General features: G+C 55.1%; 11 protein-coding genes across 11 annotated transcripts; 2 read left to right on the forward strand and 9 right to left on the reverse strand.

The window, feature by feature from the left end:
- Window positions 1–79: 79 nt before the first annotated feature.
- N7482_008023 (LIM domain-containing protein) lies at window positions 80–2,400 on the reverse strand (the record flags this gene model as incomplete). The annotated part of the gene is made up of 3 exons (XM_056690147.1): window positions 80–2,016; window positions 2,093–2,258; window positions 2,314–2,400. 3 exons carry the CDS (start codon window positions 2,398–2,400, stop codon window positions 80–82), a joined length of 2,190 nt encoding a protein of 729 aa, XP_056539912.1.
- A 648-nt stretch (window positions 2,401–3,048) lies between these two features.
- Window positions 3,049–3,240, reverse strand: N7482_008024 (uncharacterized protein; the record flags this gene model as incomplete). The annotated part of the gene is made up of 1 exon (XM_056690148.1): window positions 3,049–3,240. The coding sequence occupies one exon, from the start codon at window positions 3,238–3,240 to the stop codon at window positions 3,049–3,051; it is 192 nt and encodes a 63-aa protein (XP_056539913.1).
- A 1,448-nt stretch (window positions 3,241–4,688) lies between these two features.
- N7482_008025 (uncharacterized protein) lies at window positions 4,689–6,853 on the reverse strand (the record flags this gene model as incomplete). The annotated part of the gene is made up of 2 exons (XM_056690149.1): window positions 4,689–5,833; window positions 6,037–6,853. 2 exons carry the CDS (start codon window positions 6,851–6,853, stop codon window positions 4,689–4,691), a joined length of 1,962 nt encoding a protein of 653 aa, XP_056539914.1.
- A 1,618-nt stretch (window positions 6,854–8,471) lies between these two features.
- N7482_008026 (sugar transporter) lies at window positions 8,472–9,990 on the reverse strand (the record flags this gene model as incomplete). The annotated part of the gene is made up of 2 exons (XM_056690150.1): window positions 8,472–9,109; window positions 9,165–9,990. The coding sequence occupies 2 exons, from the start codon at window positions 9,988–9,990 to the stop codon at window positions 8,472–8,474; spliced, it is 1,464 nt and encodes a 487-aa protein (XP_056539915.1).
- A 1,443-nt stretch (window positions 9,991–11,433) lies between these two features.
- Window positions 11,434–11,742, reverse strand: N7482_008027 (uncharacterized protein; the record flags this gene model as incomplete). Its single annotated transcript, XM_056690151.1, has 1 exon — window positions 11,434–11,742. The coding sequence occupies one exon, from the start codon at window positions 11,740–11,742 to the stop codon at window positions 11,434–11,436; it is 309 nt and encodes a 102-aa protein (XP_056539916.1).
- Window positions 11,743–14,716: 2,974 nt separating this feature from the next.
- On the forward strand, window positions 14,717–16,381 carry N7482_008028 (inositol-3-phosphate synthase INO1; the record flags this gene model as incomplete). Its single annotated transcript, XM_056690152.1, has 2 exons — window positions 14,717–15,420; window positions 15,481–16,381. The coding sequence occupies 2 exons, from the start codon at window positions 14,717–14,719 to the stop codon at window positions 16,379–16,381; spliced, it is 1,605 nt and encodes a 534-aa protein (XP_056539917.1).
- Window positions 16,382–16,606: 225 nt separating this feature from the next.
- N7482_008029 (putative 1-aminocyclopropane-1-carboxylate deaminase) lies at window positions 16,607–17,686 on the reverse strand (the record flags this gene model as incomplete). The annotated part of the gene is made up of 1 exon (XM_056690153.1): window positions 16,607–17,686. One exon carries the CDS (start codon window positions 17,684–17,686, stop codon window positions 16,607–16,609), a length of 1,080 nt encoding a protein of 359 aa, XP_056539918.1.
- Window positions 17,687–18,011: 325 nt separating this feature from the next.
- N7482_008030 (uncharacterized protein) lies at window positions 18,012–18,233 on the reverse strand (the record flags this gene model as incomplete). The annotated part of the gene is made up of 1 exon (XM_056690154.1): window positions 18,012–18,233. One exon carries the CDS (start codon window positions 18,231–18,233, stop codon window positions 18,012–18,014), a length of 222 nt encoding a protein of 73 aa, XP_056539919.1.
- Window positions 18,234–18,642: 409 nt separating this feature from the next.
- Window positions 18,643–20,171, reverse strand: N7482_008031 (bifunctional alcohol dehydrogenase/S-(hydroxymethyl)glutathione dehydrogenase; the record flags this gene model as incomplete). Its single annotated transcript, XM_056690155.1, has 5 exons — window positions 18,643–18,857; window positions 18,930–19,567; window positions 19,630–19,785; window positions 19,892–19,965; window positions 20,151–20,171. The coding sequence occupies 5 exons, from the start codon at window positions 20,169–20,171 to the stop codon at window positions 18,643–18,645; spliced, it is 1,104 nt and encodes a 367-aa protein (XP_056539920.1).
- Window positions 20,172–21,508: 1,337 nt separating this feature from the next.
- tim9 (protein transporter TIM9) lies at window positions 21,509–22,023 on the reverse strand (the record flags this gene model as incomplete). The annotated part of the gene is made up of 3 exons (XM_056690156.1): window positions 21,509–21,703; window positions 21,858–21,927; window positions 22,016–22,023. The coding sequence occupies 3 exons, from the start codon at window positions 22,021–22,023 to the stop codon at window positions 21,509–21,511; spliced, it is 273 nt and encodes a 90-aa protein (XP_056539921.1).
- Window positions 22,024–23,632: 1,609 nt separating this feature from the next.
- On the forward strand, window positions 23,633–26,561 carry N7482_008033 (uncharacterized protein; the record flags this gene model as incomplete). The annotated part of the gene is made up of 4 exons (XM_056690157.1): window positions 23,633–23,786; window positions 24,043–24,195; window positions 24,263–26,371; window positions 26,434–26,561. The coding sequence occupies 4 exons, from the start codon at window positions 23,633–23,635 to the stop codon at window positions 26,559–26,561; spliced, it is 2,544 nt and encodes an 847-aa protein (XP_056539922.1).
- Window positions 26,562–26,978: the final 417 nt, after the last annotated feature.

Consider the following 26,978-nt stretch of genomic DNA (forward strand, 5'->3'; position numbering starts at 1 on the left):
AAAATAAGGGGTAAAAGGAAAACAGCTCTGTAGAGTCGAGGACTGTCGGAAGGAATTTTGTAGCCAGGGTGGCCATAACTCAGATCATCATGAGCTTGGTGGTTCTCCGCTCGGGGAAGCGCCTGGCCCCCCCGGATGGGTACCGTGGACCGAGGCGAGCCCCCGCGCTGCTCGGCGCCGGCGAGGGTGGAGGTGGGTAACCGGCCGGCGGATTGCCACGAGGTTGTGCCAGAGGAGAAGATCCGATCGTGGGTCGTCGACGACCGGGCGGTCCGGACGGGCCTGGCGGTCTCAGCGATCCCGACGGCCCCGGTGGTGGCCGGTAGTAGGCATTTGCAGCACGCCGGGCATCTTGTTCACAGTAAACTTCGCCGTTCCACTCGAAGTAGTCTCCCTTGAGCGACACATGGCACGTTCGACATTGCAGGCAATCGGGGTGGAATCGTCGTCGATCGGGATGGCCGCCATTCTGTTCGACTGTCTCGAGGTATTGCCCCTCGATACCATGGTGGCAAGTCGAACACAGGGATCCATTGCGCTCGTGGTAGTGCTGGGCACAATAAGGCCGGTTGTTGAGGACATAGAAATCGGCGGTTTGGAAGGGGGAGTGGCATTCAAAACAAACAAAGCATCCGCGGTGATATCGCCCGGTGAGACGGCCATCCGATGACGAGATGGACTTGCCCATGATCGCCTCGCCACACCCCTTACAGTTACCCTTGGAGCGGCTTCCTGAGCTGGTTGCGGGCCGAGGAATCGGTGCTGTTGCCGAGCGCTGAATCGGCCGACGAGGTGAAGGGGGCTCCTGGGGTTGCTGCTGCTTGGCGGGGGCTATCTCACGCTTCTCAGCAATCAGTGATAGACCGCCTCGGCCAATCGCCGGATCCGTCGGAGAATCAGGGCTGAAGAAGACCGCAGGAATCGGGGGCACATCGTCCATTGTGCTGCGGATGCGGCCAGGCAGTTCCAGGATGGTTTGTCGCGTTCGTGGAGGAAGTGCTTCCACCAAAGGGCCCAAGTTGAGGGGATCAGATGTCTTATGCCGGTTCAAGCTGGTATCGGAGGGAAGGCTGGACATGGAACTTCCGCTTCGAGTGTCCGACGGGGACGATTCGGACGACATCGAGCCTTCGGGCTTATGAGCCTGATGATCGTCCAAGCCCAGAGCGCGGGCAAAATTGGTTATTGAAATGGCACTTTCGCTCGTCGCGTCCGAGTTCTTCCTGGGGGCGTCGCTCCCTGCCTCTGCATCTGCCGGGTGTAGGCGGCTCGATACATAGGGTTGGTAATCATGATTATGGTTGACTCTAGACTGATTGAGCGAGCTTTCCTCCGGAAGGTCATGGAGACCAGTCGCGTTGTGGTTGTGGGCGGGCGAGGTGCCAAAATTAAATCCACTGTAGGCTTCTCCTCGGTCGCTAGGATAGGCAGAGCTCACCGAGTGGTTTGAGTCGCGAGGAAAAGATGATTTGTTGGGAGTGCGGAGGGGTGCTGGCGGCACTGGCGGAGTATCGTCCATGAATGAGCGGAAGCCACGAGTGAAGCTATGGGTCGACGACCGCGCGGTCGAACTGCCGTAGCGAGTGCTCGCCAGAGAGGTGCGGTAGCTGCTGTGGCTGGCCATTGAATCACCCCGGCGATGTCCCATCTCTGTCGACTCCGGTTGTGGTGGGAGGGGACTGGGTGGGAGCTCTATATTCTCTGGGACCAGCTCTAACCCCAGTCGCGGAGACGGCGTTGGTGCTGGGGATCGCGCTGGGGACCGCGCTGGGGGCACTGGGCCATCACCCATTCTCCCAGGGGTTCCCACAAGGGCCGGCGACCGATTACCAGGCATGGGGAAGGAAAATACTGTATCCAGGTCGATCACCGACTCGTCATCCGGCGACACCTGGGTGGTGGGCGACGGCAAATGCATTGGAGAACGGAGGGCCGAGTGAATCGAAAGAGGGGACGGCATCTGCGACCCAATACTGCTCGCCGGCGTGGGCATGTTTGGTTGGAGGAATGCGCGATCTAGATGGTTTGTTAGTGATCCAGGAGCCCGCAGGTCCGAGAGGGACCTTGTCCCCGCGCCTGAGTTAAGACATACTTGCGATCGAAGGGTCGATGCGAGGGGGCGCTCCAGACCGACCGGGTTTGGCCGCCATGGCCGTCGTCAGTCGGTCTGGAGCGTCCAGCCCCGCGGAGGGGGTGGTGATGGAGGAATCGTTGCAATAGGGGCTGTCCGGGAGGGGTCGAGAGTCAACATGATGCATCTATGGTGGTCGTATCCAGCGGGGAAAGCATACCAAGATCACTAGGGGTGCACACATGGTCGCCCATGGCCGAAATCTCAACATTGTTTCCGCAGTTGGAGCATTTGATCGTGGGCAGAAAGCCCATATTCATCGTCGCCATGCTATTCGGTATTCGGATCAGATGGTCGGGACCACCGGGGTCATCGAGTTTCAGAGGGGCAGCCCAGCCTTCATCGCCGAGTCACGATTGCAGGCCGGAGGCTGTTTTCGATATCCAAAGAAGTCGGTGCGGGGAGTGGTCTGGGGAACACCGTTCCAGTCAAAAGGTAGTCGTGCCTGTAGAAGGATGATTGGAATGTTTCCAGAAGGGAGGAGGTTCAAATGGCCGACCCCAGTCTCCCAGGGATTATGGTCGATCGCGGGCGCATCTCGCGGTGCTAGTTCCGAGCTAGGCCCATGCGAGAACCATTCAGGAGACGCCAGGACCCAGTGTGACGGCGCTAGTGCCTAGCGTCTCCAGTGCGGACGGAGGATTCGTAAGTCGGTTACTTTGTGGTTCGGTGGTTCAGGGGTTGCCGAGTCACAATGGCCCGTTCGCCATGGATCCCGCCCATACTCCCGTCCTCTGCTCCATACAATAAAGGTCAGGCGAGCTGCCTGCATTGACTGAGATGGGTTCCACCCCATTCTGATGCAATTCGTGCGGTTGTTGTGCTGCACACTATCTCTGCCTCATCAAGCCCTCTTCCGTGGCAGCAGTTCTCTTTGACTACTCTGCTCTGCCGTCCCACGGGGGCCGATTGGGCCTTCAGGGGCGAAGGCGCATTCCAGTGGGGCCCGAGCGCTTTTCCTTTTGGCCGTCCTTTGCTCCTTTGCTCTTGGTCCTCCCACTGGCTGCTTCACCCAGCTCCTTTTCAAGGTTGATGTTCGGTCCCACCGTTGATGCCTGCCCATGTTGTGCCCCATGCCACTCGCCCCTCCCCCCTTCTTTGCCAATCATGGTGAACCTCGCGCGCATTCGAAGCGGCCAACTCGCCCATCGGCGGGGCACCAAGGGGGGCCAGACGATTGGATCGAGTCGGGCACCACGCGTGAATAGGAAATAACTCCAGCAGGGTCACCCTGTGGACATAAACACAAGATCTATCAGAATAGTAGTCGTGGGGAGTAAGGACAGCAACAACTAAGAATAAAATATCGAACCATCCATCGGGTCCATTTGGGCCCCCAAACTGCCGTCGCTGCTGCTGCTGCTGCTGCTTGGCCCCCGAGGCCCCCAAGTCCTGCAAGTCCCTTCGCCCATCCTCCTTTACTAAATGTATAAGGCTAGCTAGCGAACTATGCCGGTTCCTGCCTTCTATCCCGATTTGGGCCATGCAAAGGATTCTGGTTCCTGGTGCCCTGCTCGGCTTACGGCATTCAGTCTTATCGCCGTTTGGTGCATTGGTGCATTGGTGCATTTGAATCGCATCGCAGAGGGGCAGAAGAAATGGTCATATTGGGGCTAATTATTTACATACTATATAGTATATATATAGTTTACCTAGTTTTAAGGAGTTTCTTAGCTAAATAGATATGAATCTATAAAATACCTAACAGGGAAGAGATAGAATAGGCTAATTAGAGAGACAGTACCTAATAGAAGAATTAAAAGATTATATAACCCATAAATAAAATATACTATATCTCCTTTCTACTATTATTTCTCTATTTAATACTAACTATATAATATGTTCTAGGTTTAGAAGATTATAGTCTATATTAATAAAAATCTCTAGTACTATAAAAGCTGTTTTGAGTAACCTTGGGAGTGGCTTCGCCTTGGAATGCTTGAGGATCCAATCATTCGAAGATCTGTCTTCCAATGTACCTCTGCCAAGATAAATATCCCGGGAAGACTTTGCAGTCTTCGCCATTTCCAGTACTAGACACAGACGTTTCATAGGATCGGGTGGACTGGGGATTGACATTGACGGCCATTAATGGTCGAGTCGAAACAGTAGGGGAGTGGATAACCTAGTATGTTGGTCTTCGGAACAGCAAAACGGATGATGCGAGGAAATACATCAGTCATCAAAAGATTACCACCTCAATTGCTCGTAGCTTGACTGAGTTGGACAGCGTGGACAGCTGTGATTAGAAAATCATGCATACAGTGAAGGCGTCAGATGATAGCTCAAATGTTGGGCCGTTGGTGTTTTTGACAAATATGTATGATCAGAACTTGGATGCTATACCAATTCGAATCTGTATGTACATGGTCGCTTACCATCATGCTTGATGCCTTGGGACTGGAGGGAATGGGGTATCCTTTACTAAAGATGGAGTTCCAGCATCGAAGGTTTGGAAGCACTACGCGTTCGGCTGTATTCAAACAATGTACTCTTCCTCCAGGGCCAGCTGCTGCCACACAAACCAGAAACTGATGAGCCTGAGCCGACGTGGAATCTACTTGTTGTGTCCGCGGCCGCAGGGCCTCCATAGATCCCACGAATAGTTGTGCAGCTTATGTGCATGTAAAAGAAAATGCATGCTTATTTTGTCCCTCTCGTGCCTCATCTGGTTTCGAATCTCAACCGCCTGCGCAAATGTCATTGAGTCGTCCTTCCCTGCATTCTCCATGGATTCTGATATCTCGACCCAGCCGAGGTCCTGGGGAGGTACATTCAGAGTTGAGCAAACTCGATAATGCGGGTCTACCAACCACAAAGTCGCAAACCGAAGGTGCCCTGGCTGCGATGGATCTGCGAGACCGAAAGGCTCGGCCTTAGACCGTAGTGTATTGGGCCAAGTAAGAAACTGCCCAATCCGTGAAATCGGGATGGATCCTAAGGTCTGTGGAGCCGGCGGGAAAGGACCATCACAGTCGGACTCGGGAAGATCAAACACTTGATTCAAAGCCATAAACTCATCAACGTTGTAATCATTGCCATCAATCTTCGTCTCTTGTCGGAATGAAATTTTTGCATCTTTGATGTTGTGCATATCGAAGTAGCATATGGCCGTAGCAACGATATGCTCATTGAGGATACCAGCAATGTTGTGATGGGCATCACCACCATACAAAGGCCTTTCCGGGGTGAGCTCAACAGTTGACACTCGTACTATGACCTGCAGACCCTCAAATTGATCTTGGAGTGCTATGGTGTAGTATTGGTGATCTGGATCGGGACTTGGGAGATATTCAGGGTAATCCGGTTCACTCAATTTGGGCATGATCGCGCGGCCTGTGGTTTTACCAGTCTTCCATTCCTCGTATGTGAAGGAGATCCCCGGCTCAACGCCTTTCACGGCGTACAGCCGGTCATTTTTTTCGATGATCAATTCTTCCAGTGCTTCAAGAGAATCCCATTGCCATGGCTGCATACCAGCGAGAAGATCATGGCTCCTAGTGCCAGGGATTATGCGATGCCGCTTCTCGGGTTCGGGGAGAGCAAGGTAATCTCTTACTCGGGATTGAATGACAGGCCATTCTTCTGTGAAGGGTGGTTTTCGTCTTTGTCTCACGTGGTACAGGTCATAATATAACTTGGGGTAATGATCGATACCTTCCACTTGAAAGTCATAAGTTCTGATTCGCATTGGTGTCCGACCTTGATCTCCAAGGATAAGCATTTCGTTCCACGGCTGTATGGCGGCCGAAATGAGCCCCTCGAGCGCTTTGTATATGCTCCTTTCCTTTGGGTGCACACCATTGACATAGGACGTAATTTTAACCCCTCTTTGCTTGTCCAGGGCAACGTCACAGGGAAGACATTGAAACGCATTGGACCAGTAGTCTCCCTTCCCAACATACCGGGTATCCCCTCGGTCTTTTTTTCCCTCTCTTCGGGATGCATTTCGTATCTGTCGGGTCGTAGATCGGGAATCGGGGCAATCCGGGACTGTGACCATCTCCAGGACTCAGGTCTGTCCAGATCAACTCTGCTCCCGTCGGTAAGGACGCGAGTGCGCCCATAGACAAGAGGATACATGAAGGGGTCAACCACATGTCGAACGGGACCCTCGAATTCAGGTTCAGGAGAATCACCCGAGCTAAGAGACGACACAGATCTTGATTCCGAAAAGAGTGGCGACAAGGATTGGCGAAGCTCGTCAAGGAGGTCGTCATGAACTAGAGTCTTAATAACTCGTGAGTCTGCATCAAACGCGGCAACATAGCCCGTGCGTTGGAAATCAGACGCTTTGTATCGCAGCTCCTTTACACACCACTGCCATGAGGGTTCGTCGAGATCGAAGAGCGAAACGGCGTGCTGATGCCAGTCTTCCAGTGTCTGCGCGTCTGTAGACTTCTTATCCCAGCCTGGCTGGTCCGTGACAAACGACATCAACTCGAGCATGGAGACCTCTCGGAGAAACAACTGGGGGATTTGTCTCCAATCGGCAATTCCATGAGCAAAGCGATTGCCTTTTGAGTGCTCATAGTACAGGGGTACACCACTGGAACCAGGGACTCGCAAGGGGCCATTGCCGCTGTTGTCCAACTTGATAGGTGAAGAATCCATCTTTGTCATCTCCGAGTAGCCGCGCGACGAAGAGAGAGGACCATGGGTCTTTCTCGCGCGACCAAGTAGGCGCGGATGAAAGTGAAGCCGTTGGATGATGATGGTCATTGAGGAATAGTGATAGGTGTCAATATTAAACTGCTGCCGGGGTTTCAGAAGGGGCGACAACATATGAGAGAGAGAGCCGTAACCTTCCACACCTTAAGGCGCAATTTTGACTCGGATCGAGTTGGGCCAAGCGTGGTGGTACTTGTAATTTTGATACGAAGCGTGACCAGCGTGTCCAGGAACCACTTGAGGACCCCCTGGTCTTAGCGCCGAAGCTAAGCTTATCGATGGTGGCTTCTATCATCTTGGCTCATTTAGCGAGATGCACTAAATTGGCCTAGGTCAAAACTGCTTGTCGTAGACATGGGGTTGTCGTTGGGGAGGGTGGTGGACCCTGAATGAAGGTGATCAGACCCGCCAGTGGGACTGCGATCGCCGTCAACATAAACTCCTAGAATAGTACGGTGGGGGGAGGGATCCACTCGCAGTCAAATTCCTCCAGCAGACGGAGGACGACGGTGGGCGCCAATAATAATCATCCATGGTAACCTCATGGTCGTTCATCGCTGGGATCGGTGTCTTCAGACATGCTTGGTAGTACTAGGGCGAGACAAAGGAATCAAATTGGTGGTGCAACTCAAATATCGCGCTGACAACGCCATAATCGCGTTGAACAAGGTCCCGGGTATGATAGGGAATATATGGACAGCAAAACTCCTGTTGACGGTCGGTACAGTCAATCTAGTCCGGTCCAGTCAGATCCCGAAGTCCCTCGTTTTCCCCGCGGCGGGCCATATGCTCAGAAACGACGATATTCGGTCCACAAAATGTTTCAAGAGGCAGGCCTCTTCCGGGTTTCTCAAGGGCACGAGCGCTGGCGTTGAGGGGTACGCCGATCCCTGACCCTCCAGATATATCGTTGCGTCCGGTCCTCGTCAGCTGCCGCAATGATGTGCACTCGTGGGGACCGTCGGTGTTTCGGGGCTGGAAGTTGGTCGGCTATCGACAAAGGGCAAGGCACCCTCCATAGACTGGGTTTCGATAGACAAATTCACCAGTCATCGATCTCAGAGACAAGATACTCCCAACCTCCGGGTGGCGGCTTGAGCCAAACCTGATTGCGCGGAACCGAGTCCGTGGCCCATGTCCTTTCCCCTGGCAAAACTGTGCCTCGCGATGGTCTTGCACACAGGCGCGTCCTGTCCGTGTGTATCGACCGCATTGAGGAAGATTGCCATCACCTCCCGCGATGGGCAGAAACATCCGGTGTGAAAGGGTTTCTCACCTCTTTGGTGAAGTAGACGACCCGGATCACTAAATTCACCGTGCCATTAGCCAAGCTCAACAATAGCTCAGTGGTGGGGCCCTCCGACCAGCATTTTAATCCTCTTCGCCATGGCGATGACGGGATATCTGAAATGTCGAGGTTGAAGCGGGGAAGAGTAGTTGGAGCCTGTGGGGTCGGTTGGGGAAAGGCCAAACCGTCCGGAATGATGGAGTTAGCGGGTAGCATTTGTGGAACAATAGGGATTGGGAGATTCAGGCTATAGTTTATTTAGTGTTCTACAGGGCCCCATATGGATGCCTACCATCCCAGAGTGGGATTGCAGCTAATGCTCTAGCTTGCAAATGGAAATATATCTCGGGTGGACATCAAGAAACACCGTCCACGTTAAATCTATTGTGGAAGAACTTTCAAGTGCCCTTCGTCCCTCTCCAAGCCATCCGACCCCGATCGTGGGAGGCGCTTAGCCACCCAAACCGAGTCCCAAATGCTTGTGGAGGAGACAAAAATCTGGTCCACTTCTTCCAGACTGCGGCCGGCCGTTTCTGGAAACAAAAAATATACAAGGACCACGATGGCGGCATTCAAGCATGCAAAAACAATGAAAAACCGCCATGCAATGGCATTGAATGCGATGGGCGTGATTTCCGCAACCAATACGTTCAAAGCCCAGAAGGTTCCGACACTGATCCCGTTGATAGTTGCACGCATTTTTAAGGGCGCAATTTCTCCAACGTAGAGAAACGCAACGCCTCCGAACCCGACGATAAACGTGAAATGATAGAGGAAGATGAACACGACTGCACCGTGTATTGCCATTCTGTTTTCCGGCTGGGATCCTAGCCCGGCGACAAGAGCCATGCAGATGGCATTGCCTGTCGCCCCGGCCAGCAATAAGCCACGCCGACCGAAGGCCTCCACGGTGAAGATGCAGACGGTGCCTCCAACGAGACTGAACAGTTGATAAGCGGCTGCCAGCACCCGGCACGTTACAGAATCCAATAAAAGATACTGCTCAAATATTGTGTTGGCTAAATAAATGAAGGCGTTAGACCAGATCGTGTTCATGATAAGCCAATAACATACTAAAAAACGTGATGACGTTGACCCCGGTCAGTTGCAGAAATAACATCACGGTGGCAGCGAGCATCGCTCGATGGAAAACTCGTTGGGGTCCCATTCGAAGAACCTGCCCAAGAGATCCTTCTCCGGAAAGCTTCAGTGATGATTGCACGTCTTGAATCTCGGTTTCTATCTTGGAGTCGCGGGGATCAGCATCTTCCAAGGCCGCTAGGACCTCGCGAGCTTCAGCAGCGCGGTTTTGCCGAATTAGCCAGCGCGGTGACTCTGGCATGACTGAGATGAAACCAAGGATAGTGATAGAGAATAGCACTTGAAAGGCAAGAGGGAAGCGCCACCCCACGCTCCCGGGAGCGAACGACATCCCAAGGTCCACGACAAGGCTCAGGGAGGTGCCCAGGCCAGCGAAAAGACCGGTAGTTGCCACATGTGCACCACGCTTGTGAGTTGGTGATATCTCTGACTGCCAGATGGGCACAGTCGCGACTAAACCGCCACAGCCGAGCCCAAGGATCAGACGAGAGATGATGAGTTGGATGAAACTGAAAGCGCTCGTCATCAAGACTACTCCGACTATCTGAGTGGCAGCTGCCACTATGATGACCCGACGGCGTCCCAAAAGATCTCCCAGGCCAATGCACGAAAGTGCACCGAACAAGCCACCGACAGCATACAAGGCTACTATCGTGCCCTGAATAGTTGACTTTTGGGATTTTTCGGCGAGGGTGGCATCGGTCACATCGATCTCACGGAATTGCTTTTCGAAGCTATGCAACGTCAAAACTCCACCCAATAGTGATTGGTTATAACCGAATGACACTATAGAGGGCATAGTCACCCCCAATATGGCTACCACATTGAGGCGATTACCTCGAAGGCCAAGGAATGGCGGCATCAAGAGCAGAACAAAGTTAAGTATCAGGCTATCTGTATGAAACAGCTGATTGACGCTTGTTTGTGCAAATACAAGGTTAATCTAGTAAGATTAAGATTTAATGCATCTCAAGTTAACTCAATTTTAACCGTGACATCGTGAGACGATCAGCCCTTACGGCCCCCGTTCTTGTTGTTGTTGTTGCCGCATTCCATTCCAACAATGTTTTGGCTCGGCGTCCCAGGAATCCAACGCGCACCATTAGCCATGCAATGGTATGAATTTGGAGCGTTAACAGGGCCTTCGATGAAGGTAGCAAAAGCTTCGTCGAAGGCTCTTTCGAAGCCTCTTTCGTGGCCCAAAGGTGGGTAATTGCTGGCGGAAAGATCATGATTTGTGGCTGAGTCATTGTCAACACTTGCTACAACTCATAACTCGTATTGCCACTCACAAGGAAAATTATGGAAAGGGCACCGTCGTGATCGGCCAGTTTCTGGTCTTCCAAGAAATCCGGCTCCGTGCTGCCCTTTCATAAAATTCAGAGCATTGGCCGGGATCGGGGGCTCACAGTGCTAGCCGAAACAATTATTTCATAGGAATGCGAAACAACACCAGAGTTACCAATGTGAGGTTATCATTGGCCAATGTCTTCTGATCGAATAGATTGACGATTGATAGGAGATTCCTTCCTAAATTAAACACCATCCCCGGCCTCACAGAATTTGTTCCATCGCGTCCGCATCAACTAGTATCTGTATTTTGAGCCATGCGCCAGGTCCACGGAGAAACATAACAGGTCATAAGGCTTTGAGAAATCAATGGATCTGAGGTTCAGTAGAAAGACGAATAGCACGGTCCGGGGGAGGAAACATTATTAGTAGTGGAAGCATGGACCTCAAAGGATCAACATCAGTATTGGTGGTATCTTAGTAGCGGGCACAAGACAAACATACAAGCTTGTGTAGAACCACATCTCTGGCCTCGTACTCAGCGACTAGCCAGTCACCTTGGCCTTCAGTGAGAACTCCTCTTCAATCTGAAGATTGCCCTATTGAGCTGTTAGTAGCCACTCGACGCTATAGAGGTCCTCAAGGAAACTCACCATTCTCCAAGTAAACGAGCCCACCTGTCACTTTGATATCTCCAAGTGGCAACCCAATCAGTCAAGTTGGTTCGCCAAAGATCTGGTCATAGTGAGATCCGATAGGTTTGGTCCCGGGAATATCGTGCGCAAGAGCGATTGCCGTAGACTCAGTGTGCTGGAATTCTACCCGCGAAACCGAGCCACGAAGACTACCGAGGCCGGATATTGATAGATATCCGTGGCATACCAGTCGCGGGAGTGGGCATCAATAGCTTAATCTACAACCTGGGCAGCTTTTTCGCCCCCTGGACATCCATTCATCTCACCAACCCCAGCACCAACCCCTGGGAATTCTGAGACTTGTCCTGGGTGATGATCGCCCGGACTGGCTTGGTGCCTGCTTCAAGAACTCCCGTGAGCTGTATCATGGCAAAGTACTCATAGCGGGCCTTCAGAACAACGTCGCGGGAGATCGGTCCCTTCAAAAAGAGATAGCCATTCTCATAGTGCCGTCGCAGCTTGTCCAGAGGGTCATCTGATCGGGACTGCTGTAAGTATCTGATATGGTTCAGAGGGTCATTGTTGACAACCAGAATGCCTGATTGGCTCTGCAATGGTGGCTGCATTATAAAGTCAATGCACAGTCTTTCTATGTTTGACCTGCATGCCCGTCGATCGGCGTCTCCATCCCCAGTCCTCTATAATTCAGACGCTGGACCAAAACGCCCGACATGCAATAGCGGGCCACGCCCTTGCTGGCCACCCCCACTATCACAAAAGATAAAACCAGCAGGGCACGTCCTCTCGGGTACCACTACAACGCTCCTCTGTGCCAGGTCAATGCATTAACCAGACCGAAGGAAAATCAAGACGCCCTCTCCGCACAGGGCAAGGCACGGACCACACATTAACGATATAGTCGCGTGCTGAACTGCCACTTTGAGTTGCTTTCGGGAGAAGATCGGCTGCGCCGATGGGAGGATTTCCCCCAACTCAAGTCAATCCGGTAGGCTCCGCCCGCAATAAGGTCATTCCTCAGCAAGCGCTATCAATTGTTCGAGCGCCGCCGAGGTGTTCTGGAACTGGGGATGGTACTACCCCAGGTATCTGTACCCACTGGGAGTCAGCAGCTCTCTCGCTAACTCGCTGTAGGGGTGACTGGTACCGTTATGTTCCTCTATGATATGGGATACTTCACTGGCGTCATGTCCTTAGGGTATCTTGCTGATTTAATCCGTGAGCGAACCCTGGCGATTGCCTGTAAGGTGTTCATTACTGGTGCCATTCTCCAAGTCGTGTGTTCAATCACTCGGATTGTGAGCATCCCGGTCCTTCTGGCTCAGCAGCTATTTCCAGGACTAATTGTCCAGACTATGGGCCGTGTGATTCTAGGATTCGGAGTAGGAGCATGTGTCGGCGGTGTTTCCCCCCTACGTGGCCGGATCGTGGCCGTCGAACATATGATTTTATGTCTGGGGAAGCTGGTCGCCTTCTGGATGGGTGCCTCCCAGTCCACGTTGTTTGGCTAGTCAGGATTGCCATGAATGTGCGCGAGAGGTTCTCACTCGGCTTCATGGATCCGAGGCCGCGGAGGTTGAAATGCAGGTGAACACTTGTTCTATCGAGTTCGAACATACAGTGAGCGAGTCACTTGGTGGGATATGTTCACCATGCCTGTGCTGCCCGTGTCCTTATTGGGAATGACTCTGCAATTCTTGCTGCAAATCACACGCACTAACTCAATTCTTTATTATAGATGTCTGGCTGCAAAATGAGGCTTTGGGCTCGGCGCAACGGGTGCAGTCCCAATCGCCATGCTGATTCTTTAAGTGAACAAAGTGAATCGGATTGAGGAGTACAGTCGGGAAAGCTATCTCGCGGCATCTCGGATTTCTGCAGTGTATGTAGATGGATCTCTTAGGTGGAAAGGGCCCGCCGGGACGCGAGGCTCCATCCCATCGTAATGATTGCGGCATTGTGAGTTGAGTTTACAACTACAAAAAAAAGTCAAAGTATCACAATACCGGCGGATCAGACTGGCGAGTAACTTGACGAGGTAGGATCTGACCCAACGGAGAGACAGCCGGGCCACCCGATTTCCATTGATGTGATTGTATGGTCGCGAGCATAAAGGAAAGGAAAATTGTTTCAATACCCGTGGATCAGACTGGCGATTGACTTGACAATGTAGGGTCTGACCCAAACGGAGAGAGTGCCGGGCTACCCGAGTTCATAAACGTGACGGGCGGGAGCATAAATGATCGACAGAACATCGAGGCCAGGTCCCTAATCTATGCGATTCGTGCAGTTTACGAAGTACGGAATACAATATGTGTCAATGTTGCGAGGGGCAATGATCCCATTACCCAATTATCGGATCCGATGGCTCATCTGTGGCCGGGCAGTGAAAGGAAGATGGAAGGGGCGAAAGGTGCGGTGACCAGCGTGATGCGGAACGAACGCAGGAACCAGGGGGCGAGACCGGACACGCAGACCGCCAGTTTGGAGGAGCGCGGGTGCCGATAATGCACGGCTGGCTGCCCCTCCTTCATCGCGATTGTGTTCGAGCACGGATCACCTGCTGGTTCATGATCGAGGGGTCAAAACGGTTTCCATCGTCCCATAGTCCCGGGCAGACGAGAATGGTGTGAATTGCATGACCTGTCCAACGATGAACCACCGACGAAAGCATCGGAACAGACAAGGGGCAAATGGGACAATGGGACGATTACCCGAGGCCGACAGGCACCCGAGAAGTCTGGCCGGAAGCGGAGCGTTCCATGGCCGACCCTGATAGCGGCGTCGATGGGGCCCAACAAACGAGCGGAGCACTGCGGGCGACTGGCCGGACAGTTATGGATCCCACTTTTTTGCATCATTAGGCGAGGACAAGACGAAGGGCCTGTGTCAATGGGGAAGTATGGTACCGGAAGGCACTCGCCCGCATTCTCTCGGCTCGGAGGAGCTAGTGCCCAACGACCCTCTGCTCCTGGAAATCCATCGAAGATCCTTCCAGGCCGAGGCTCTCTGGTTGGCGGGAGTAAATTACCAACCCAGGGGGAAAAACTAGGACGAGAAGGAAAAGAAAAAAGGGGGAAGGAGGGGCAAACCTGGAGCTGGGGGAGAGAGGAGATCGATCCCCGGAGATAGGCGGAGCTCACGTGGGCCACTCAACTATTTAACTGCAGGCCCACGCCCACGCCCACTTTCCTCCCGCAAACAACCTCGTTTCTCCCCCCAATTCCAACCTTCGGTTCGTATAAGCCTTGTCAGTAGGTTCGATCACTTCTCCACGAGACAGTGATCACATACAACCGTCAAAATTTTTGCCACGCAGCTTAACTCGTAAGTCTCCCCTGCTGGCCCGTGATTTGCGGTCTCTACAGTGCCGGCCGTGAGACCGTCAAGGCTATGGCCGAAACCCTTCAATCCAGTCATTAACCTGCTTTTCCTAGGCGGCACCACCCGTTCAACGGCCGACGCACTTCCAACCGTGGAGGGGCATCGGACTACGCATTATATTTGCAGTAAATCAATTCCGAGCACGCTTCGAGTTCAATCACTTCAATTTCCTCAATCTCCAACACCCCTGTGAACGCAATGGCTCCCCACGCAAGCTCGGATGTTGCAAATGGCACCGTGAACGGGTCGGCTCGCCCAGACGCCTCCCCTCTTTTCACTGTTCAGTCGCCCAACGTCGTCTACACCGACAATGAGATCAACAGTCAGTATGCCTACCAGACCACCGAGATCACCCGCACTGCGGACAACAAGTTGGTGGCCACTCCCAAGGCCATCAACTACCACTTCAAGGTGGACCGCAAGGTCGGCAAGGTCGGTATGATGCTGGTCGGCTGGGGTGGAAACAACGGCTCCACTGTCACCGCCGGTATCATTGCCAACCGCCGTGGGCTCTCCTGGGAGACCCGCGAGGGCCAGCAGCATGCCAACTACTACGGCTCCATTATTATGAGCTCGACCGTCAAGCTCGGCACTGATGCCAAGTCTGGCGAGGAGATCAACATCCCCTTCCGTGACCTGCTCCCCATGGCCCATCCCAATGACCTGGTCATCGGTGGTTGGGATATCAGCAGCCTGAACCTCGCGGCCTCCATGGACCGTGCTCAGGTGCTGGATCCTAGCCTCAAGACCCTTGTTCGCAAGGAGATGGCGGAGATGAAGCCCTTGCCCAGCATCTACTACCCTGATTTCATCGCCGCCAACCAGGAGGACCGTGCCGACAACGTCCTCGAGGGTTCCAAGGCCTGCTGGGCCCACGTTGAGCAGATCCAGAAGGACATTCGGTGAGTGCCCCTTGTAGGAGTTGAATATCCACCCAAGATCAGTGCTGACTGGAACCACAGCGACTTCAAGGCTCAGAACGATCTGGACAAGGTCGTCGTCATGTGGACCGCCAACACCGAGCGCTATGCTGACATCCTCCCCGGCGTGAACGACACTGCCGACAACCTGATCAACTCGATCAAGACCGGCCACGCCGAGGTTTCCCCGTCCACCGTGTTCGCTGTGGCCTCCATCCTGGAGAACGCTCCCTTCATCAATGGCTCGCCCCAGAACACCTTCGTCCCCGGTGCTCTCCAGTTCGCCGAGCAGCGTGGTGCCTTTATTGGCGGTGATGATTTCAAGTCTGGCCAGACCAAGATGAAGTCCGCTCTGGTGGACTTCCTGATCAACGCTGGTATCAAGCTCACCTCCATTGCCAGCTACAACCACCTGGGCAACAACGACGGCAAGAACCTGAGCTCGCAGAAGCAGTTCCGCTCTAAGGAGATCTCCAAGTCCAATGTTGTGGATGACATGGTTGCTGCCAACCACATCCTGTACAAGAAGGACGAGCACCCGGACCACACTGTGGTGATCAAATACATGCCTGCTGTGGGTGACAACAAGCGCGCTCTGGACGAGTACTACGCCGAGATCTTCATGGGTGGCCACCAGACCATCAGCTTGTTCAACATCTGCGAGGACTCCCTGCTGGCTTCCCCTCTGATCATTGATCTGGTTGTGCTTGCTGAGATGATGACCCGTGTCAGCTGGAAGGCTGATAGCGAGGGTGCCGAGTTCAAGGGCTTCCACAGCGTGCTGAGCGTGCTCAGCTACATGCTCAAGGCCCCCCTGACTCCTCCCGGCACCCCGGTTGTCAACGCCCTGGGCAAGCAGCGCTCTGCGCTGATCAACATCTTCCGTGCCTGCGTTGGTCTCCAGCCCGAGTCGGAGATGACTCTTGAGCACAAGCTGCTGTAATTCAGGTTCTTGGTTGATCCATTCGGTCCGACTGGACCATCGTATTAACTATAGTCCCTCCTTTACTTATTTGATGCGAACTGTGAAATTGATTTTCTTAATTCCCCTGGACTTTTTTTTTTTTTCTTACTCCGTAGTCAATCGTCAGAATAGCATCTGACCAACCCCGAAGTAAGTAAACAGTGCATGGATGGCGATATACATCCCCCTCTCCAGGGCCATCGTCTACTCCTTGACCCTCCCAAGGTCTGAATACGCATTCAAGGCTAGCTGGCCTCCCAGGTGCGCGTAGAGCACGTTGCCGCCCTGGATCTCCCCGCGACGGATCATGTCCACCATGCCCGCGAAGCTCTTTCCCTCATAGACTGGGTCGGTGATGAACGCCTCCATCTTGGCGGCATACTCGATGGCGTCCCAGGTCTGGCGATCCGGAATCCCGTAGATGCCCGCGTGGTAGCGGTCGTCGAGAATGACATCGGCGTCGGTGATCTCATCTGCACTCAGGCCAATTATGACGGCCGTGTTGCGCGCAATCCGGAGCACCTGAGCACGCGTGGCCTCCACCGTGGCCGATGCATCGATCCCAATGATCTTGCGCTTGGGATCGGTCGGGTGAAGCTTCTCCAGCAGCTTGAAGCCCGCGATCATGCCGGCAAAGGTCGAGCCCGTGACGGCGCAGACCAGCACCGTGTCGAAGAAGACCCCCAGCTCCTGTTCCTGCTGGCGCACCTCAAAGGCCCAGCGGGCAAACCCCAACCCACCGAGCGGGTGATCCGAGGCGCCGGCAGGGATATAGTACGGCTTGTCGCCCTGCGCCTGGCACTCCTCCACCACCGCCTGCGCCGTGGTCTTATGCTCAATGCCGAATCCTGACGGATCCAGCCGCACGTCTGCGCCCATCAAGCGGGACAACTGGATATTGCCCACACTGTCATATCCCTTGTCCACCCAGTCCACCCAATGCTCCTGCACCAGCTTGGCTTTCAGCCCGGTCCGCGCGGCCACCGCCGCCACCTGGCGGGTATGGTTGCTCTGCACGCCTCCAATGGAAACGAGCGTATCACAGCCTTGCGCCAGGGCATCCGCCAGGAGATACTCGAGCTTGCGGGTCTTGTTGCCTCCATACGCATAGGCGGAGTTGAGGTCGTCCCGCTTGGCATAGATGGTGACGGGCGGATGGGGGCTGTTCTGGGCGAGATCGGCGCTGATACGGGGGAGGACGTGGATCGGCGAGGGGCCGAGAAGGAGGGGAGTGCGCGGGATAGTTGAGAAGGGCTCAGGCAGGGTGATGGGATTCTGCGCCATCTTGATCAGAGGCGATGGGTCTATCAAAATCTAGGTTGGAGGGATTCGAATGGTGTGGAGGGCTTGGGAAGGTGTCTGGTCCGGGGAATGCATGGCCTTGTTATAGGACGACTGTTATCAGAGTGCCTGAGAGAGGGGAGATGGTCTCCACGACTCCAACGATGGCAATGGAGACGGCAGCCGGCCGTGAGCCGAGAGGGCGCGTGAGATACATTCCCCTCTTCGTCGCGGCCATCGTCCGCAGGTGGAGAGCCGTTTTCATGGCGCTATGCAGATTGCGCAGACCGCGTAGGACATGCAGCCCGGCCCTGTGCCAGCGTCCGGTTCACCCCACGAGGCTGTTCATCCAATCGCCATCAGCGTGCCCCCTGCCATTACCGGCTGGAGTCGACCCGAAATCGGTCTGCTTATCATGGTGCTGCTGCAAAGGCGGAGACGGGACGCCCGCGCGGACTGGCGGACCCGTCTCTGGCCCTGAGCGATGGTCACTCTGAGCGGCAATAGGATCGACTCTGCTGATGCCGATAGTAAGCGCCCCCCGGTTCATCGTGGTCCGATGCATCGTGACATTCGGAGTTGAACCTCTCCTCCGCGGCCCATCACCCGGCCCAAGATGGCAGGCTTTTGTGCTCGAGCAGAACTGGTCAGGCCAGTCAGGTCCTCTGCAGGGTCAGAAAGCCCCCGGCGCTTCATGGACAGAGTTGGCACGCTATCGCCATGCGGATGGGTACACCACTCCCAAGGTGCTGCGGGGTGAGGACCCTGGGGTGTCCTGCCCAGCCCTACAAAGACCGGCCACGCCCCGTCAAGACGGGGGAAGCAGCCATTTTACACAATCTATGTGCACAGGGTCAAAAGAGTGCCGTCCAAAGCTCGCTCCATCACAACAAAAGGAAATCATATTTCACATCGAGCCAGTTTTGGGGATCATCATCAAACTATATCACATCGCGCGTCTATTTCATATCCACCACACAGCGGACGCAGTCGCCCGCCTTCATCTGCTCAAAGGCCGTGTTGATGGCCGAAAGGGGCTCCCGGTGGGTAATAAACTCATCCACCTTAAGGTTGCCGTTCAGGTAGTCATCCACCAGCCCGGGCAACTGGGTGCGACCCTTAATGCCGCCAAAGGCACATCCCTTCCACACACGGCCAGTCACCAATTGGAATGCTATTATATTAAACAAGCAACAGTCAGCGAGGGGGGAACGAAAACAACCACGGGATGAGGGACTTCACGTACGCCGAGTGGAGATCTCCTGGCCAGCGGCCGCGACACCAATGACGATGCTCTCACCCCAGCCCTTGTGGCAGGCCTCGAGAGCAGCGCGCATGACACCGACGTTGCCGGTGCAGTCAAAGGTGTAGTCACACCCGCCGTCGGTCATCTCAATCAGGTGCTCCTGGATGGTCTGGCCCGACAGCTTGGTGGGGTTGACGAAGTGGGTGGCACCGAACTTGCGGGCCCAAGCCTCCTTGCCGTCGTTGACATCCACGGCAATGATCTTGCCGGCCTTGTTCTTCACAGCACCCTGCACGACGGACAGACCGACGCAGCCCACCCCGAAGACGGCCACGTTGGAGCCCTCTTCGACCTTGGCGGTCTCGACGGCAGCCCCGTAGCCGGTGGTGATCCCACAGCCCAGCAGGCAGGCACGGTCGGTAGAGATCTTGGGAGTCACCGCGACGACGGAGATGTCGGCGACCACAGTGTACTGGGAGAAGGTCGAGGTGCCCATGAAGTGCAGAATGTCCTTGCCGCGGGCCTTGAAGCGGGAGGTGCCATCGGGCATGACACCCCTACCCTGGGTGGCGCGGATCTTGCCGCACAGGTTGGTCTTGCCAGACTTGCAGAACTTGCATTCACGGCATTCCGGGGTGCTGCAATTGGTCAGCGGGACGGCAAGGTCAAGCGAAAGCCCATGCGGCGAAGGGAAACCTACTAGAGGGCGATCACGTAGTCGCCGGGCTGGACGGAGGTCACACCCTCGCCGACCGACTCGACGATACCGGCACCCTCGTGGCCCAGGACGATGGGGAAAGCACCCTCGGGATCCTTGCCGGACAGAGTGTAGGCATCTAGTTGGAGGTCAGTCCCGCTCGTGTTTGCTTTGCTGGGTTCCTTGTTCTGAATTGTGCCAGGCGGAGCCGATCGCGGGGCTTACCGGTGTGGCAGACACCAGTGTGGTGAATCTGAATGCGGACCTCGTGGGCCTTGGGGGGGCAACCTCGACATCCTCGACGGACAGAGGCTCTCCAGCCGCCCAGGCAATGGCAGCCTGTGAATGGGAATCATCAGTTAAGTTCTCTTTAGTCGCGGCATGGCGGTGGTGACGCGGGGTTGGCCAACGTCATCGCGGGGCCGAATGGGAGCTTACCTTGCAAGTGATGGTCTGGCAATCAAGCTAAGTCAGCTTCGCGATCATCTCCTCGTACAAATCATAGTAAAAGGGGCGCAATTTACCTTTCCTACGGTGCTAGCCATAGTGTATGTAGAGTGACGTGTTCCTAGACCCACGCAGAGCTCTAGGTAGTGGCGGAGTGGCGGTGGTTAGCCACGGAGAGGAAACGCGGTGGTGGTGGTGGTGGGTTGTGAGGGGGGGGGGGGGGGGGGGGGGGGGGGGTTCACTCACAAAGTTGATGCAGCGATGACGGGAAGAAGAAGGGGAGGATGGGTTTTTGAGAGCAATTTGTGAGGGGAGTGGAGCCGGGAGCTGATGAAAATGGGAATGAGGGGGAGTGGGGGGAAGTGGTGGGAGGATGAGGAGGTGACAGGCGATGAGGAGTGAGGGGCGTCTCCAACGGACGCCTGGCCCGACTCGCCCGGTTCTGGTCCAGTCAATTGTTTCAGTCGAGTTTGAGCCCTTGGTCTGATTGTTGGTCCCTGGGCCAAGATGTCATGTCAACTCTTCTACTTGGGACTCTGCTCGAGCTCTCCGGCGAAGTATCGGCCAGGAATAGCGTCTGGTCCGTCTCCAGCCCCGCCAGACGAGATGGACGTCGGATCGCAGGCCCTAAAGCTCGTACTGTACTGCATGAACTTTGACTTATACTCGACGAGAGACTATAGATTGATAGACTAGACAGGTGGGTACCATGCCAGCCTTTCTAGGACATACATCGATCGGGCGTATTGGGGACGAGAGGTTAGGTCGGCGGACGGGACCGCACCCGGCTTATCTCGAGCATCGCTCCCCTCTCCCCAAGCCCTTCCCCCCCCACACCTCCCCCCCTCGCGCACCGCGGGCGCCCAACAGGGCAAAGTTTCCCGGCATTGGATAAGCTGAGCAAGCGCCCTGCCAATCAGGAGTCCTACACCCACGAGCGGGTCGCCGGCGGACGTGATGCCTCACAAGGGAGAGGCCCCAATCGGGTTCGATATCGGCCCGTTGCCGTCTCCAGGCGGACGCTCTGCAGAACACCTAATGACTCCACTTCTACCGTTAAGAATCAATCCGTGCGAGAGAGGACAAGGATATCCCCAGGCCACTGTCGAGATCAGAATCAAAAATGAGCAATGCCAGTTTTATATTTCGGGGATCGGGACGAGGGGGAATATTCATCTTCCCGGTCCCGTCCAAATCACTATGGTACATGCAGGGAGCCAGAACCCAGCTGTTCCCCCGCGCGCCTCCGTGGGCCACACGAGCATCAGCCACATCAAAGAGGTGGTTCGATCGGCTCCCCAGAGAGGGGAGTTTCCGAACGGGCCAGCGGCGCGTGCTCAGAGAGTCAACCCTGGCCTCGGTCCGGGTGGCACAGTCTTCATCTCCTGCTTTCCTCCTCCCCCTCCTCGGGATCCCGGCCGCTGAAATCCGATTCTTATTTACCGGGCAGCTGGCCACTCTGCATCATGGCGGCGTTCTGCTCCTGGAAACGCTCGTTCAGGCGGGCCGAGCTCTTGAGGTGCTTGTCGACGCAGCGCATGATGCACTGTTCTTCACGGTTGATCAGGGACTTGGTGGTGAAATCGTTGACGCAGTCGTCGAAGCACCGCTGGACCATCTTGGAGTACATCTGCACGAGGCATCAAAAGTGAGAATCGGGTCGTGGGGAAAGATCCTCAAGGGACGGAGATGGGCTCGGATTTAGGTTCAATGGCAGGCCGCCCCGAGAACCATCCCCACCAAGCCGGCGAGTCGGGGTTGGTAGGTGTAAGAAAGGGACATACAGTCATAAACTCCTTCAGCTGCTTCCGCTCCATGCGGGAGGCGAACTCGCGCTGCTCCGATGCGTTGAGGCTGTAGCGATATCATGCATTAGTCTTGGGATCCAAGGAAAATCGACCTGCAGCATCGAGCGTCGGGGATGTGGAAAAAGGCAGCATACCCGTCCATGATGTGTGATGTGAACAGGAAAGAGAATTGAAATAGGTTGGTTGAAACGGCGGACGTCTGGTGCAAAATAACAACCGGCTCGAAGAGGCAGGCGTGGAGCTCCGAAGCTGCTTCTCGGCGCAACTACGTTTATCCGCCGGCCGTCCCAAAGGTCATGTGATCGACTCGATTCTCGAGGTCATGTGACTCTAGTCGGTCAGTCACCTGATCGGGCCGTTTGCGGTGGAGTCTCGAGTCTGTGCAGAAAAATCCCCACAATCAATCCCTCAGTCTATCTTTCCCTCACAACCTCCGAAGTGATGATGTTTCTTGCTCCACCGATCATCTCTATATGATCGATATCCCTTCCGCCCTTGTCCACCAGAAGGCTGCCAACTCATCAATCAAACGGAGTTGTGGCCGGACCAACCTCTCCTCGCTAGCCGATGGCGGTACCTGACCACACAGGACCAGTCGGCTCAGCTGCGAGCGCAAAAGCTGGAACCGATGGAGCTAGTTCCTGAATCCGGTGATTGAGACCCCTCAAAATTGGCCCAGACACGGTCCAGCCAGCGGTCCCTTGGGTGTCTGCGTCTGCGTCCATTAGTAGACCAAGACCCTCCTGGCCATGTCTGCTACGCCCCATCGTTCCTCCACAGACCGTTTGGTTACTCTTCGGTCTCGCTGGATACGATGGAATGGGTTCGAATACTGTACGGAGTACTTGCGCCATACTGGGCCATACTGGCCCCCACTGTCCATACTGTCCATACTGTCCATACTTGCCATACTTATCTCGGTATTGCTATACTTCATCTGCGTAGCCCATGCCGTGGGCAGTCTCCATACTCCGCAACTCTTCCATATTTCGCACCGATTTGTAGAAGATCGTTCCGACAGACTGGTTCGGCCAGAGACGCAAAAGCAAAAAGGCCCGTTTCAACTATAGTTTTCTGCTGGTCGTCCAGGAACTTGGGAGCTGGAACCTTGGGTCCGCGTATTACCGCCCTGCCGGGGTCTTCAGCCATTCCAGCCATTTGCGCTATTCATAGCACCCGCCCGACGGTCGATCCGGTGGTTTGCGGTGGTCCTGTAAACCCATGAAGCTAAGAACCTCCATCGCAATCCTTCTTCGGTCCTTCTCTCCCTTCTCTCGCTTCTCTTCTCTCGTCCCTCGTCTTCCTGCGCGCCTTTTCGCCCCTTTCGACGACCGCTGGACTCCTCGTCTTCTAGCCGTGGCTGTGGCTCGTGCCCGCAACCCAATTTTTGACCCAAAAAACCACCGGCTCCCCCTTTTGACCCTGTTCGACCCTTCCTGTCGTATCCCTTCTTCTGCACCCGCCTCGTCCCTCCCCCGTTCATCTTGGGCCTCTCCACCTGGTTCATCCTCCCTGCTTCTTTCGTCCTCCCTTTCTCTTCGGCGACTCGATCCCCTGTCCTTTCGCCACCGCCATCCTGGGCTCAGCCCCAGGATTTCCCGCACCAGGGCGGTGACGCAGGTGCCCTTCGACATTCCCGCGATCATCCCTCACCCCCTCCACCCTCTTGACCGAACGCCGTCATCTTTCAGCGAAATCCGTCCCCCTCGCCCCCCTCCAATCCCGTCTCGCTCTCTCTCCTCCGGTTCACCATGGTGACCGGCAAATCGCAGCCGGGCGTCGAGCCAGTTCAGCTCCCCGCTACTTCACTTAACCCGACCGGCGCCAACTCCCCACCGTCGAAGCGAGACCTGGCCTCGTGGTGGAGGCAGTTTAAACGAAACTCGAGGAAAGATGAAGTCAAAGGTACGTGGTGCCCATAGTGCCTCGAAACTGGGCGCGGTGGCGGCACCGAGCCGGGTTAGCGTCTACCACCCGACCTGGCTGGCCGCGCCCGCGTCGATTCGCGATTTCCCTGAGCCGTTGATGGACATACCCTGGTGGCGCTGAGGTACCTGTTTCAGTCTTGTCCAGGCAGTAGTGGAATATCGGCGCGAGGCCTTGTCGTTGCGCGGTAGGGACTTTCTTTCTGGAACCATAAGCTGACCCGTTGTCGGAACAGAACCCCCTCGAGGCATCTTCGGTGTGCCGCTAAATGTCAGCATCAAATACGCGAACGTGGCCATATCTCTGACTGGAGAGCATGGCAGGAGCCATATCTATGGATACGTACCCATCGTCGTGGCCAAGTGTGGTGTATTCCTCAAAGACCGAGGTTCGTAGAGCGAGACTTCCCTACCGACGGGTTCAAACCGTTGCTGACTCTTCTTTTTCCCTCACAGCCACGGATGTGGAAGGTATTTTCCGCCTCAATGGGTCGGCCAAGCGCATCAAAGATCTGCAAGAGATCTTCGATTCGCCCGAGCGCTACGGGAAGGGCCTCGACTGGTCAGGATACACCGTGCACGATGCCGCCAACGTCCTGCGTCGATACTTGAATCAGTTGCCTGAGCCCATCGTTCCTCTGGAGTTCTATGAGCGTTTTCGCGAGCCCCTGCGCATTTATCAGAAGCAGGTGCAGGCCGGAAAGGAGTCAGCCGATGCAGACAAGTTTGATCACGCCAAGGCCGTCGAGACATATCAGCGCCTGATCGTCGAGCTTCCCCCATTAAACAAGCAGTTGCTCCTGTACATCCTCGATCTGCTCGCCGTGTTTGCGTCCAAGTCGGACCAGAATCGTATGACATCAGCCAACCTTTCGGCCATTTTCCAACCCGGGATGTTGTCCCATCCCCAACACGACATGTCGCCAGAGGAGTACAAACTGAGTCAGGATGTGCTGATCTTCTTAATTGAGAACCAGGATCACTTCTTGGTTGGTATGAGCGGAACCACCCCGGATGAACAGCAAGTGAAAGAGGTTGAAGCAGGCCTTCGGCCTGCCGCCCAAGACGTAGAAGGCGGCCTGGGATCTCGCCCATCCGCCACCTCGAACGTTCGACGATCGGTCTCCAATGCCAGCGGGAGCAACGACAGCCACCGCAAGCTCGACAGTGTCCGCAGAAATGTCTCCGTTTCTTCTCGCAATTCTCGCCACTCTCGTCATTCAAACAATGCTCCCAGCCCCGGCACACCCACCTCGAACTCCGGCGGTGGTGTTCACCGGAGCAACACACTTCCCACCAAGATGGGCCCTGTTCTGGCGTCGGCACGCTTTGCGCGGGCCGGCGAAAGCGGCACGGCCAACCCGTCTGCTCTCTCCGTCTCCCATCATAGCTCTCGCTCAGCTAGCCGAACACCCTCTCTACGGGAAGAACAGGAGGAACGTAAGCCCAGTACAGTGTCAGAAGCTTCCACCGGTAACACTTTTGTGCACACCTCGAAACAGGGCCCTGTGCCAGTCGCAACAGCTGAGCGACTCAGCATTGCTGGTACTACTTCGCCACGGGAGAATCCTCAAGCGCACTCCTCTCCCCAGAACCCTCCACCTGCAAACATCCCAACACAAAACACTCAAACACAGAACGTACTCTCGTCTGTCTCGCCAGCCCCTCAGGTTGTAACCCCTTCTCGTGAGCGCAAGTTGTCCAGTTTCTTCACCAAATCACCACCCCCAGAAGGGGATTTGAGGGAGACCCGACAACCAAACCGTCTCAGAAAGAAACGCATCCCGGGTAGTGCAAGCATCAGCGCACAGAGTTCGACTATTTCCTTGGACCCGAGCTGGGATGCATCCTTGGAGCCGAGGCGCGAACGAAAGTCTATCGATCTGGCTGTTGGAGACACTACTCCCAAACCTCCCAACACAGCAACGCTGAGCAACCGGGAGGCAATGTTGGAATCAACTCCCACACTCGGGGATGGCTCCTCACATCCCAACACTGAGAATTCCCTGAAGCCACATCAGTCGCGCACCCCTTCAATGAATTCTCGGTCATCGTTTACCGATCAGTCCGATCTCGACCAGCCTGAGGACGGCCCGCGCTCTGATCGCCGTGATAATCGACGGAGCTGGCGGTTTCACCGTTCGGCAAAGCGCAGCAGTGAGCAGGTCGGGTTGGGTCTTGCATCTCCTCCCTTGGTTGCCACTACCCCCGCGGCCGAGCAAAGTACCAGTTCGATTGGCAGTGGGCCGCACCAAATTAATGACCCCACAAGTCAACCTCTAGGTTTGGATGCTGGCATCCAGAGCAACTCTGCCCACAATGCCGAACCGGAGAAGAGAAGCCTGTTTGGGAAGTTCAAGGCAAAGGTGGCCCAGGTACGCGATGGGGTGAAGGATGATCGTGAGCGCACGAAGAGTCCGAACCAGTCCGATACCGATCCATCAGCCTCCGGCCAACCACTCTCTCCAACTCTCCCCAGCCAGACGTATAGCAAGCCATCTATTGATGTGCCAGCCGAGCAGGCCAAGGAGGAACCCCTTCGCTCGCCTGGTTCCCCGCTGCCCGGTGCGGGTCTCCCCCAGCCATCCCCGAAGAGCCGAATAGCCCGGAGGCGCCCTCTGCGGCAGCTGTCGAGTTTAAGAACGAGCCCGAGGCAGTCCCTGCTGCTGAAAGCACATCGGTGCCGGTGGAAACGACAACGGCCCCCGGTTCATCGACGGAGGCGACTTCTACTGACAAAGAAGTATCTGCATAAGCTGATGCAAGATATGATGATTCCGAAGACCTGTCATTGTGAGAGAGTATTGTACTCACCCACTGTGTGTATTGCTTTGATTAGCATTTTTTTTCTCGCAAATTCTTTTTCATTTATTCCCTCTGGGCAGCGTACCTTGTGACTGATATGCCGGGGATGTGATTCAATGGGGACCTGCCAAGTCCCTAATTCTTTTGGGCGTTCATTGGCGCATTCGCTTTGGATGACTGGGATGACTTAACTTTCATCCCGATATCTGTTTGTGTCTGGTCAGTGTGATCTTTATTTGAGCCCCCTGAGCACTTTTTATACCTGCTGGCACTTTTTTTGTGTTCGTGCCGTGTATCTCCCTCCTGATTGTCTCCCTGCCTGCGTCCTTTTCTTTGAGTGCCAGGCTCTATTAGCTTGTTTTCGTTT

This window comes from Penicillium canariense, assembly GCF_028826845.1.
Source record: "Penicillium canariense strain IBT 26290 chromosome Unknown utg000006l_segment0_segment0, whole genome shotgun sequence".
NCBI lineage: Eukaryota > Fungi > Ascomycota > Eurotiomycetes > Eurotiales > Aspergillaceae > Penicillium > Penicillium canariense.